The sequence below is a fragment of the Artemia sp. Qi Xiang Cuo genome, chromosome 10, assembly GCF_049724085.1.
Source record: "Artemia sp. Qi Xiang Cuo chromosome 10, ASM4972408v1, whole genome shotgun sequence".
In the NCBI taxonomy this organism is placed as follows: domain Eukaryota; kingdom Metazoa; phylum Arthropoda; class Branchiopoda; order Anostraca; family Artemiidae; genus Artemia; species Artemia sp. Qi Xiang Cuo.
In genome coordinates, this window is record NC_142803.1 from 20222953 (window position 1) to 20236974 (window position 14022).

At 37.2% G+C, this 14022-nt stretch overlaps 1 protein-coding gene across 1 annotated transcript; it reads right to left on the reverse strand.

Annotated features, from left to right (window-relative positions):
- Nucleotides 1-2810: 2810 nt before the first annotated feature.
- LOC148947561 (52 kDa repressor of the inhibitor of the protein kinase-like) lies at nt 2811-4340 on the reverse strand. The gene is made up of 2 exons (XM_089095935.1): nt 4282-4340; nt 2811-3864 (listed from the first exon to the last, which is right to left on the reverse strand). The coding sequence occupies exons 1-2, from the start codon at nt 4338-4340 to the stop codon at nt 2811-2813; spliced, it is 1113 nt and encodes a 370-aa protein (XP_088952061.1).
- Nucleotides 4341-14022: the final 9682 nt, after the last annotated feature.

Here is a 14022-nt window from a genome sequence, read left to right on the forward strand (position 1 = left end):
CATTTTGATTTAATCTTATGGCAACATTTAGTTTTTAAACATAAAGTCAAATGGGACGGTGGGTGTCGGAGGGGGATTAATTTCCCTCCAATCAATTTCGACTATTAAAAAGGGCATCAGCCCTTTCTATTTTCAATCGAATGAGCCCTTTCCGAAGTTTCTACGACAACTCATTTGATATAAATTGCCCTGGTCTAAACAACAGCAACAACAACAAAAAAATATATTATATCCACATCGATCTTTACTATAAAAATGTCAAGCCTTCCAATTACTTTCGACTATTAAAAAGGGCACTAGGCCTTTCAAATTCCAATCGAATGAGCCTTTTTCGAGTTTCTACCACACCACTTCCTATAAAAACCTTATATGGCCATAGGGCATAAATTACAACTCTTACCCTAAGGGCTGTGAGGGTGGTTGTCATCCTCTAAGACCTAGTTCCCAGAACTGTCGACTACGTTACACAAAATGGCTATCTCAAAATTTTGATTGGATGTGTCTGGGAAAATGGTGTGCGTGAGAAGGGCGTTAGTCTTTCTCCAATCACTTTCAACTATTAAAAAAGGCACTAGCCCTTTCAATTTCCAAGAGTCCTTTTGAAGTTTCTACGACAACGCTTTCAATAAAAACATTATATGCCCCCAGGGGATAACTTACAACCCCCGCCCTGAGGGCTGGGGTTCTCATCCTCAAAGCCATAATTTCCAGAACTTTCTACTACGATGAACAAAATGGCTATCTGAAAATTTTGATTCAATGTGTTTGGGGGAATGGTGGGCGTGAGAGAGGGGTTAATTACCGTCCAATCAATTTCAACTATTAAAAAGGGAACTATGTCTCTCAATTTTCAATTCAATAAGCCCCTTTTGAAGTTTTTACGACAACTCTATCATTAGAAACCTTATATGCCCCCTGGGCATAACTTGAAACATTTGAGAATTTTCAACTACGTTGAACAAAATGACTATCTCTAAGCTTTGATTGAATGTGTTTGGGGAAATGGAGGGCGTGAGGGGGGGTTAATTACTCTCCACTCACTTTCGACTATTAAAAAGGGGAATTTCAATTTTCAATAAAATGAGCCCCTTCTGAAATTTCTATAACAACTTTCTACATAAGCCTTATATACCCCCAGGGCACAAATTACAACCCTTGCTCTAAAAGCTCTGATGGGGTTTTTATCCTAAAAGGACTAATTTCCAGAACTTTCGACTACGTTAAACAAAATGGATATCTCAAAATTTTGATTGGATGTGTTTGGGGAAATGATGGGCGTGAGAAGGGGGTTAGTTGCCCATTTCATTAAAAACCTTATATGCCTCCAGGGCATAACTTATAACCCTTGCCCTGAAGACTATGGGGAGATGAGCATGGGCATAATATACAGGAACCCCAACAATAGTCTTATCATGGAAATGGTGTGTTGGAGATAGAATGTCATAATACTATACTGCTGTTGGCAATTCTTTTGCTTGTTGTAGATTATGAATATCAAAAATGGACAAAGGGTTTGGGTTTCCAATTTATTTTAAGGCCTTCTAGGGTGAGGAACAAAGGACTCAAGAATGTTTACTTTCTTTTCCTGGATTATCTATAGGGTCTGTAAGTGAAATCCAGATGTATTTAGATATAGGATAGATTCAGTTGCGGATCCAGGATTTTAGGAAGGGGGGGGCGACTCGTTGCAAAAAATTCCCATTCGAAATTAAGCCTAACGTACCTTACTGATATTGAAAGTTGCATGCCTCTGCTTCTATCCGTCATTTAGCTGTCAGTTCTGTAAAGCTATTCACAAAACTATATTTATAGAAGCAATTTGAAAATTATATAAAAAAATTCTCGCATCCTATTTTCACTATTAAGAAATCTATCAATACGACTTTCTACACTTGTGTCAATATCACGGTAAATAAGAAGAAGGGCAAGTGCGGCGAGTCTTTCCTCCATCATTTTATTTCTTAGCCATGTTTTCAATCTTCTCAAGATAGAACAGCTTCATTCAACGGATGCCACACTGACAGGTAGAGTCATGAGAATCTGCAAGAGCGCTGAAATACTCGAGAAAATATAAGCATCGCAGTTCTGTTTCTGTAAAGTTTCCCCTAGTGTTTCAGGTATTCTACCTGTGCCTACATTGTTTTCTCTCAGACGAAGCCACCGAGTTTTCCATATTGTCGCTTCTCCGGCCAGGGCAGATTCACAAACCTATTGGGAGGGGAAACCCATTACTGACCAGTATCGCTGTAACAAGTCATGAATCGTATTAGCGAATTGTTGTTTGTTCGTTTCCATACAATTTATTGGTAAGAAAATACTGAGCTTAAAAGTGCCCAGCGTTTCAACGAAAAAACGGCTTTCTAAGTCCGAAATGATTGTGTCCAGCAGGGGAATAAAAACTGACCGTCTATAATATTCCTCATGTGAATTGAATGGCACATTAACCCGATTCGTTTACTTTTTCGCTACCCTTGCGACTGTTATTTCTAAACCTATCTTGGTTGATACTTTAGTTGCCTCGTCAAATGTGTTTTAAACTCGCTTTAGCTCTCCCAACTCTTAACTTGCAGCTGGGTAAGAAGGTCCTTAACATGGTTTGCTGCAGACGCGAGGTCTAAGCTCTTCTTCTGAAATAGCCAACTGAGTGGTAAAATTAGTCCAGATATGTTACTAAGAGAGTAAATGGTTACTATCAGCTCGAAGGATGTGACAGCATTAAATATGGGTTTTGCTTTTGCTCCAGTTGTGCATTCTGCCTAGCCGCTAATGATCTCCAAAGTTTCCACGATTTTAGGGAGCTCTACCACCAACTACATTAAGAAATCCTGCCTTTCGATCCAGCGCGTTTCACACATTCCAGTTAGCTGTGCTTTCATTAATCTGGTTAAAACATAACTGCGCTTTGCACAAGCACCAAAAAAGGCAACTATTTCTTTTATTACTCCGATGGAGTTTCTAACACTCTGGATAGAAGAAGTTTTTGACATTGAAAGATTTAGAGCATGGTTGAAACATGGGCAACGCAGGGCATTCTTTGCTACTTTTTGAACTTCTTTTACAGCTCCACAATGTTCTGAAACTATCATAGCACATCCATTAGTGCCTATGCTCACACAATTTTCCAAGTCTAGCCCAAGAGATGGAAGAAAATCCAACACAACATTTCCAAGCGTTTCCCCTTTAATGGTTGGTTCGAAGTTTCCAATGCTGTCCGAGTAACATGTTTCGTGAAGGTCTAAAAAACCAACGAAGTCTTCACGTCTTTTGCCATTGTATTTGTAGCAAAGGGCAATACTTAGTTGTGACTTGTGTGACACATCCGTTGTTTCATTAACAACAACACTGTAGAAATTGGCAGAATGAACTCGTGCAAGAATTTCTTTTATAATCTCTTTGACAAAACATTCAATTAATTCATTCTGTGTTGTTTTGCTTATATAAGTAGCATTTGCACCTGAGCTTTCCAAATTTTGTTTTAAAGTGATATCGCTACTATTTACACGGTACCTTAAAAGTTCTCGAAAGTTCCCTTCATTTGTCAATGAGTCTTTTTCTGCCAATAATTCTTCATCATCTCTCTGGCCATAAACAGCAGTGTTCTGTCGACCCAAGAAAATAACTGATTCTACAGTTGGCTTTAATCTCGCTGTGTTTTTCTGCACTTGTTGACTACGTTGCTTATTTACAAGGTTTTTAATATTGGTTTTAGGGTTGTCATTTTTTAGAAAGAAATGTTTGCCTGCGTCAACTGAATAGCGGTGATACTGATTATTTTCATGAGTCACCAAGTAACCGTCTTTTCCAGTTAGCTTAGCAAAAGTAACGAGGGGCTTCTTTACCAACTTTTGCAATTGATTGGAGCCTCTAACCCCTCGAACATTAAACAAAACATAATATTTTCAGAATAAGCCCCTCATATTATTTGAAAGTACTAGCCAATGAAGTTCTTTCAAGCAAGTATGATTGAAAAATCTTTTTTCATTCCTGCCCTGCTTCTTGTGAACTGAATAGGGGAAGCTGTAGTTAGATGGCGAAATCTAAGGGTTCTGAAGCAATTGGTATTGCATGTAATTATCCAGTTTTTCAATTCTATCAATATGGTTTCCAATATCATTTCCGCAGAAAGTGCTTATATTTTTGATGCTTGTGTTAGGCTCGGGGCTACATTCTTCGATTGATGCTAACGAATCATGCACTATCTCACTATTAGTCAAAGCGATGGAATCACTACTAACACTGTAACTCTCATTATTTCTATCTTCAGTTACGGCGTCCACTCACCTAGCTTTAGCTTCCGAACCAAAAAAGTTGTCGAGAGTTATCTGCATTCGCTTCGACATCATAACTGGTTAATATTATCCAAAAATTTTATACTTTTCAAACCCTTCTAGAATTGCGACTAACCCTAAGACGTATGTGTTATCGGAGTCATTTCAAGATTTTTGCTTAGTTATTGAATAAGAAACAGGTTTTGACACGGACACTTTTGAAGCTACAACGATTTACGAGATGACTAGCTTCAAGATGCCTTGTAAATTCGGGTGACATCCAACACTTTAGACAGGTTCCCATAGGCTTTAGGTAAACAGAACTAATTCTGTCCCATTTTTTTCAAATTTGTGCTGGTCTAAGCGTTTATAATGCAATCGAGATACATAAAATATAATGGTAGAAATTTTTTACCAAACCAGGGGGGCCATCGGCCCCCGCCCCCCCTGGATCCGCTACTGGCCCTAGCCATCTCAACCTTTCTTTTATTATATCCCTAGAGAGCGGTATTGAACCACATTTTTCGTACAACCTATTGTTTGAAATACGGTCAGTCATCCGGGTACCCAGAACAATCCTTAAGCAAAATCTCTGGAATACATCTAGCAAATCTTCATCCGCTTTTCGAACCGCCCATGCTTCAGAGCTATATTTGACTACTGTCATCAGTGTAGCTTCTAATATTCTAATCTTAGTTTGCAGATTTATCTTCCTATTCTTCCAAACTTTTTTTAATTGTGAAAAAACACCCTGAGCCTTGACTATTCTACTTTTAACATCTTCACTGCTCCCACCATCTTTACTAGTAATACTACCAAGATAAGTGAAGCTGCCCCCTTGAACAATCTTTTCATCACCCAACGTCACCTTTTCATATTCCCTTATTCCTCGCCTTAGTGACTTAGTCTTCTTAACATTAATTTTCAAACCTATTCTATCACGCTGAACTCGCAAAACCTCTAAAGTTAATTCATTTTGCTCAAACTTTCCTCTAGGATGCTTAATCATCAGCATAATCTAAGTCCAGGAGACTTTTTCCTCCCCATTTGATTCCGTGGTCTCCCATTGCCATTCCTGTGCCCTCTTAATACAAGATCCATCAAAATAATCCGTATAAAGGGAGATAGAAAACATCCCTGCTCAACTCCTGATTTAATACAAAACTAGCTTCTAGCCTCATTTCCTACCTTAACTACAGCAGTGTTATGCTCATACATAGCACTAATCATTTTAATGTATTTATCTGGTATACCATACAAGGATAAAACCTTTGCTATAGCTATTCTATCAACAGAATTTAACGGTTGCTCATAATCTATAAAACTAAGGACCAAAGGTCTTTGACAACTCAGGCACTTCTCAATTATTAACCTAAGAGTGAAAATTTGGTCGACGCATCCTCTACCTTTTCTAAAATCGCACTGTTCTTCTCTTAAAACTTTGTCTACGGTATCTCTCAGTCTAAAAAGTATAATATTACTAAGTAATTTGTTACTTACAGAGACCAGACTAATGCCTCTATAATTACCACACTCACTTTATCATCTTTCTTATAAAATGGCTTAATTAAGGTTTTCCTAAAATCATTTGGTGCTTCCCCTTTTTCAAAAATCATATTCATAATCTTCAGTAACTTGTTTCTAACCTCAGAGCCACCATATTTTAGAAACTCATTTACTATCTTAACAGCACCTAAGGCTTTATTATTTTTTAACCCTTTTAGTATTGTCGTTATTTCTTCCCCGCAAAACAAATCTTCCCTCACATCCAATCTTCCCATCACAAACTTTTTCATTTTCCTCTATATCTTTACCTGCAACTCTATCTTGGTTTAGGCAGCCCGAAAGTTCCTCCTGCCACTGCTTTCTCAAACTTTTTATAGTTTCTTTTCTAACCACAATTTTGGGCTCTTACGTCATTTCCGCGTCAATTTAACTGCACCACTTGGTTAACCAAATATCCTGAAAAACCCCAAATTTCACTTAAATTGAAATTTGTTTTGTTTTTCACTTCGGTCATTTATTAAAGTTTGCTTATTTTAAATTTAGAAAATTTATTAATTAGTATCCTACTTATTACATGTTAAAAATATAAGGTATTTAAGATTCTAGCCTCTATGAAAAAACCAACAACGAAGGCATATTTGTACTTTTTAGCTGTCATGCTCGGTAAGGTTAATAGCTTGAACGTACAGTTCCAGTCTGAGGACACAATGATCCACACTTTGATAACAAGCTTTAGATCGGCACTGAAAGTGATCATGAGATGCTTCGTGAAACAAGAACTTTTGAACCGAAGTGATGCTTTTGAGGTGCCTTTTGAGCCCCGAAACTACAAAGATGTGAAAGATATTTTGTGTGGTCCCAACACAGAAGCTTACCTGAACAAAGAAAGAGTGTCCGAGAAAGCTGCCGAACAGTTTAAGCTGACCAGCTTGGGATTCTACGTTGAACTGGTGAAGCAATTGAGAAAGCGGGTCAATCATAAAGATAGGACGTTACAAGCGCTCAAGTGCTTAGACCCGAAAGTTGCCGTGAGTGGAACTGTTGAAACGATTACTCCTTTGACCAGCAGATATAGTAAACTTCTGGGGAAAAGTCAGAGCGAGATAGAGTCTGCTAGTCACACTTTTGAAGACCAGGGGTTGGTCTTGCCAGATTACAAAGAAGAAATGATTCTGAAGTCTGGTGGTGAAGAACTAGTGTTTTCCCCATCTTACTTTTGGAAGCTCTTGTTAAATGTGAAAAATCCTGACGGCAGTCCCAAATTCGTTGAACTATCAAACTTTATGTTGAACTTATGCGCGTTACCTCACTCAAGTGCTGGTGCCGAAAGACAATTTTCTCACTTAACAAACATTAAAACTAAGTTGCGAAATCGACTGAAAGTGAAAACTGTGGATTCCGTCATGTAAGTAAAGCAGCTGGTTACTCGTAGCACTGCGTCGGTGGATCGGTGGCAGATTCCGCCTATATTATTGAACAACTTTTCAAGGTGGTACTGCAAGGATGACGACATGGGCAAGAAAATAGAGGATGAATCCGAACCCGATCCATTTGACTGACTAAATCCTAAGCGTCTTATCCTTATGCTAAATCATTAGAGGGAAGCTGAATCTTATGCCTAACTAAATCTTTCATTTCTTGCATAATGTCAGGTCGATCCGTATTACAACGTTTGAATGTCTTCTCAGGAAAGCATTCTTGATATTTACTATGGAGCTTATCTTGTATGACTAAATGTATTAAGGATTACATCAGCCCAAGATTCAGAAGAAATCCAATTGCCAAAATCAAAAATTCCTTTATCTAAACGGGGACGATAATTTACAGTTTCAATAATATAGTTAATCTTAAATGAAGGTAGAGGTGTTAAATGCACCATATAATGGTAGCTACCACCAGGGGAGGGGGTTCTCGGGGTTCATTATAAACATTACTTAAATTATTGCAAATCAGATCCAATAGAATATCACCTTTTGTCGTTGGGAAATAAACAATTTGCTTCAACTCTGCCATTTTATCTATGTTTAAGCTTTCAGCATTTAGTGTTGAAAATGAAGGGAAATGAAAATCAGAATGCTGAACTTCTTTTTCTATTGTTTTAGTAATTTTAATCTTTGACTGTGACTGTGACGGGACACTGGCCAGGGCAATTTTTGGAAATCCGTTCTGCTTTATTTTGGTTGGCGTTGTACGAGCTGGTGATCTCAGATTGGCAGTTAAATGATATTTTTTCAGGTCGTGGATCTTTTTATAATAAACACATTAATCTCATTCTTATGAATACATTATCATTTGGATGAAATAACTTCTTACAAAGGGAAACCCCTGTGTAATTTATACTTTATACTGGAAAAGGAAGAACATAAATCCGGCCCTGGAGTTGCGAGAAAGCCATTTAAAGCCTTTTTTGTCAACAGACCTTTCCAAATCAATCAAGTCCATTTCTGCAGCAATTAATTGTGTCAGATTAGACTACTGGGTCAGAGAGAGAATTATAATTGTCTTCAGCTTGAATAATCAAAATCTCTGCTCTGATGTTACTCTTCTATTTTCTTATTTTTTAATGTTACTCTTTGTTTCTGATCCTCTTTCTATTAAATCTGATCTTACTCTTTTATTTTCTTTCTCTTGTTTGTCTTTGATTCACATCCTGCTTTTTTTTGTATCATATTAGTTCATTTTTTTTCGCAAAGAGAGAACATCCTCATTTCCAACTACGTTTTCCACATCTCAATCCTGAAATGAGATTTTGAATTCAAAGAATTTTCTTCGTGGAACATCTTCTCCAAGGCTCGTTTCGAGGAAATCAAGAAAGAAGTTTCCGCCTACATCAAGAAGATCGGTTACAACCCAGCATCCGTTGCCTTCGTCCCAATTTCTGATTGGCACGGAGACTACATGTTGGAGCCATCTGACAGACTTCGATGGTACAATGGGTTGGCCATTGAACGCAAAGAAGGCAAGGCTGACGGCAAGACCTCCTTGAAGCTCTTGATGCCATCCAGCCACCAAGCCGCCCAACTGAAAACCCCTTCAGGTGAGTTTAAATCGATAATGGCCGTCGCTTGTCTCTTGGAACCGATCTGAGACTTTTCAACCACTTTCAGAGAATGTATTGTTTCCATTTTCAGAGTACTTCCATTTATCCACCGAATAGGAATAGGACCTAAAGTCTTAACCAATGTGGTATGCTAAAACTATCGAATTCATCTTTTTCTTCTATCTTACGGTTGACGTTTGTCATCAAGTCGGTCAACTTCAAGGACCTACCTACTGCTGGTGGCAAACTCACCACGGCCGCTGAGAAGGCTGGTAAGAAGAAGGGAATGACCATTCCCTGCTGACGCGTTCCACGTAAATCCCCGTGGCGTCTAGCCGTGTGCATATGGCTATTATTATACTGCTGTCATAGGAAGAAAGGAGTTTCGCAGAAAAGCTGTGTTGCGGCTTAATTTTATTTATAGCCACTAGCAAATGTTTCTGTTTTATATTTTGTACTTTCAGCTGTGATGTTTTGTCAAACGCTGGTCGCCAGTTTTTATCGAGTATAACTCAGCAAACTCAACCATAACTCAAGCAAATTTATTTCAGTCGACCTTCTCTTCTCACTTTTTTAGTTCTCGAAAACGTAATTTTTGCTCAGAGCTACTTCTAAATGTTCAGAAAACGGCAAGATAGAGGAGTTGTTAAACGACTTTAACCACTTGAACAACCAGTTGACTAAGTGGTTAAGGAGATCGATGTCTTTTGTTTAACTTTAAAACCATGTAGCTCAAAATATACATTTCGTTGCTACAGCCGTTCGTACTTTGTCACACCCAAAGATCCTTAATAGCTACCGAAGATCAACGACTCGCATCTTTTTCGCATAACTTATGAAAATAGGGCTGGTCAACAAAGGGTTGCTGCCCCTCCCCCTGGATATGGGTAGCTGCTGATCCCTGAGTAAATTAAATCTTCATAGAAGAATCCTGATGCAATTTAGATGATTTCAGCTGAGAAATGTACCTTTGCCAAACTTGACCCAAATGCAAAACACCAATGATCAGTATCACTTTGCATACATTTCTTGTGAAACCTGCCTAAAGGGCTTCTTCGAAGTCAATTGGATAAGCTTTATGCAGAAAAAAGCAAATTTATATAAATTATCCTTGTATTTGGTTCCCATGTTTCACCCAGATTTTGAATTTAAAGCATCAAGATAGGTGTGTGATGTCAGGACTGACCAGCCCTATGCTGAAGTGAAAATGAACCTCTATGATTGGTTCTTTACTTTTTGACTAAGATAGGTAGCAGTATCAATAATCGATATAAAATTTTGCTCTGTTGACATTCTCATGACAATTTTTTTATGCCATCTCTTCAAATTGAACTAGCACTAAACTTAATTTATAGGTAATGTTAATGTCAAAGCTGGAAATACCTTCAGAACTCAAGCAGGTAACAGACTGCAAGGTAGCAGAACAAAAAGGATGAATTTCACAGGTTTTTTGACACTTTTTTCACAGGTTTTGAAAATTCATAGTGGCAATCCTGTATACTTGATAATATTCTAGAGGGACACTAAAAGTGTCCATTTTTGTCTGATTTGGACACTTTTGTCCCTAAAACTTTTGGCAAACCTGATCATCATAATTTGTTTAGGGAATTTTGCAAGATAGCATTTCGTGTCCAAAGACTTAAAAGGTTAAAAGATTGAGACATTATTATACTTATTTTTAACTATAATTGTTAAGTTTAGTGGTTGTTTGACTACCAACGATACTTTAAAGCCCAGCTCCCACTAGCGCCCAAGAACCCAAAACATTACTTTAGTGCCCAAGAACCCATAGCGCCCACAGCTCCCAACATGAAAGATAAATACAAGCACACCCAAGCATCAATTCATAGAGCCAAATATTAAGTTATTTTATCTTTGGTACAGCAAATTCTTCTTTCTTCTTTAAATAGCAATTTAAAAAATTATCCTAACTTAAGTTTGTAAATCAAAGATGGTGCTGGCATGCATAAAAGAATTCTACTAGTCACAAAGATTGGAGTCAGCAAACCAATGTGTCGGCAAAGGGTACTTGACAAAGAGAGATCATGTCAAGTTACAATAGGGGAAATTTGGCTTCTGTTGGCAAACACATTTCGCAGAGCCATATCAAGTTACAGGAGAGATCAACTTTGGGTTCTTTCTGGGTGTTCAGAAATATTTCCAATATGTCATTCATTTTTGGGTTCTGATAAATTAAAAATGCTTGTATTACATGCATGCGGGCGTTGGCCTTGTGTGGGCTTATGATGCCCTATACAGTGTTTTTATTAAGTGAAAAATAATTCATACTCATATTTTCGGCCAAATAAGTATTGAAATAATCAATTTATTGTCAGTATAATTTTATTTTTAACTTGGGTGCCAGATTCAAAGGTAATTATAAACCTTTGCTGAAACCGGATCTAGCTTCCAGGATCAAAGCTTTGATACTTTAGCTCCTCAGCATCCAGAGTCCAAGCGCCCAGGATCAAAAAAGAGCTTTAGACTTTGGGCCTGGGAGCTTATCCTCAAAATTTCAGCTCAATCCAATCCAAAAACCAAATATCAAGTTTTGTGTGGATTTGCTTGCGTCAAAAATAGATACTGGACGCTAAAATAATAAGTCCGTTAGTGTCTGTGGTACAATGGTCGCTGTTCCTGACTGTCAGGCGGGAGATCTGGGTTCGATTCCCTGTCAGAGAAAATTTTTTATATACTGAATTTATAGTTTAAAATCGAAACTCAGTTTCTTTTTTAAATCCAATCTATTGCTTGGATTTAAAAAAGATGGAAAGATAGAAAAAAAAATAGTTTTTATTTGATTTCTGATTGTTACAAAATAATGGCGGGAAATCCAGCTCCCCCTCAGTAGAATTCTTTTGTGCATACCCGCAACATCTGCGATTTGCTAACTTTAGATATGATATTTGGCTTCTGTCGGCAAACACATTTCACAGAGACATATCAAGTTACAGGAGAGACCAACTTTGGGTTCTTTCTGGGCGTTCAGAAATATTTCCAATATTTCATTCATTTTTGGGTTCTGATAAATTAAAAATGTTTGTATTACATGCAGGCGGGCATTGGCCTTGCTTGGGCTTATGATGCCCTATACAGTGTTTTTATCAAGTGAAAAATAATTCATACTTATATTTTCGGCCAAATAAGTATTCAAATAATCAATTTATTATCAGTATAATTTTATTTTTAACTTGGGCGCCAGATTCAAAGTTAAATAAACACCAGATCGCCTGGGATTTTACGAGTTCATTGCACTTTTTCTTCTTTGCCTCCAGTAAAAATCGTTATTTAAAGAATAAAGAAGAATTTGATGTACAAAAGGTAAAATAACTTAATATTTGGTTTTATGAATTGATACTTGGGTGTGCTTGTATTTATCTTCCAAGTTGGGAGCTGTGGGCACTATGGGTTCTTGGGCGCTAAAGTTAATGTTGCTTTGATCCTGGAAGCTAGATCCGGTTTCAGCAAAGGTTTATATTTACTTTTGAATCTGGCGCCCAAGTTAAAAATAAAATTATACTGACAATAAATTGATTATTTGAATACTTATTTGGCCGAAAATATAAGTATTAATTATTTTTCACTTGATAAAAACACTGTATAGGGCATCAAAAGCCCAAGCAAGGCCAACGCCCAAAGACCCAAGCAAGCAAAGGTTTATATTTACCTTTGAATCTGGCATCCAAGTTAAAAATAAAATTATACTGACAATAAATTGATTATTTGAATACTTATTTGGCCAAAAATATAAGTATGAATTATTTTTCACTTAACAAAAACACTGTATAGGGCATCGTCAGCCCGAGCAAGGCTAACGCCCTCATGCATGTAATACAAGCATTTTTAATTTATCAGAACCCAAAAATGAATGACATATTTGAAATATTTCTGAACACCCAGAAAGAACCCAAATTTGATCTCTCATGTAACTTGATATGTCTCTGTGAAATGTGTTTGCCGACAGAAGCCAAATATCATATCTTAAGTTAGCAAATCACAGATGGTGCGGGAGCCAACACTGAATGACATATCTCGAATATTTGTAACATTAAAATTGCCTTTTTGTGAAATGTGTTTGCCGACAGAAGTCAAATCTCCCCTCCTGTAATTGATAATGATCTCTCTTTGCCATATTCACCTTGCCGACACAATGCACTTGCTGACATAAATTGAATATATCTTTGTGAGTAGTAGAATTCTTTTGTGCATGCCCGCAACATCTGTGGTTTGCTAACTTTAGATATGATACTTTTTTAAATCGCTATTTAAAGAAGAAATGGACTATAAATTTGCTGTGCTAAAGGTAATGCTAGTATTTATTTTTCAAGTTGGGAGCTGTGGGTTTTGGGCGCTAAAGTATTAATGAATTTGGGTTCTTTGGGCGCTAGCGGGCACTGGGCTTTAAAGTATCGTTGGTTGTTTGACTTGGCTCAATGAAGGCTTTCACTTTTGTTAATTGCAAGATCACAGACCGCCTCTGATTACCTGAAGAAACATAGCTTAGGCCTAGTTAAAGCTATGAAAGAATGTAGGCTATTTGGTGTTAAATGTTTGGAAGGTAAAATTCAACGGTAAATTTTTACCGAATCATATTATTGACTTAAGAATTAAGTGAATATACCACTCGATGCCTTTTTTATGCTCTCCAAATATAATAATCATATTTGTTGGAAATGAATTTTACCCCACCTAGTCTGGGCACCAAGTGAAGCTATCTTGCTTCTTTCCAAAAGTACATGTTGTGTCAGGTACAAATTTCCTGAGTGCATAGGTTTATAGAATCAATATCAGTGATTCTGATTTGCTTGGGTCCAGCTTTCCAGAGGGGTGGCATCATAGAATAAAGATGCTTAGAAATATCTGTTTTTTTCTATGTTTTCCAAGGATAAGAATCAAAAGATAACCAATAACTCTGAGGCCACATAACACTCATGCCTTGTTGTTGACAGGTATTTATTTAGCCTTGTGTCATCTCATAAGGAGACATGTTAAGAAAACAATTCTTACTTTAAAATATGTATAATGATCCTAGTTCTTATATTATCCAACAGGAGCACCTTTATCATCAAGTCTTTCCTCTAAAAATCCTCAAAAGAGAAAATGTTTCCAATAATCACCAGGTTGAAAATTCAATGCTTAAGTCTTTTGAAATTGCCGCTATAAACTGCCACCAAATAAGTTGTTTTATAGATAGTGTTTAGCACGTGT

What these genes read in the sequence shown, in the direction of transcription:
- LOC148947561 (XM_089095935.1), bottom strand. Translation starts at nt 4,340, where the DNA reads ATGTCGAAGCGAATGCAGATAACTCTCGACAACTTTTTTGGTTCGGAA. An exon ending in GGTTCGGAAGCTAAAGCTAG is followed by an intron (nt 3,865 to 4,281) that starts GTGAGTGGACGC and finishes TCGAGGGGTTAG; the next exon opens with AGGCTCCAATCAATTGCAAA.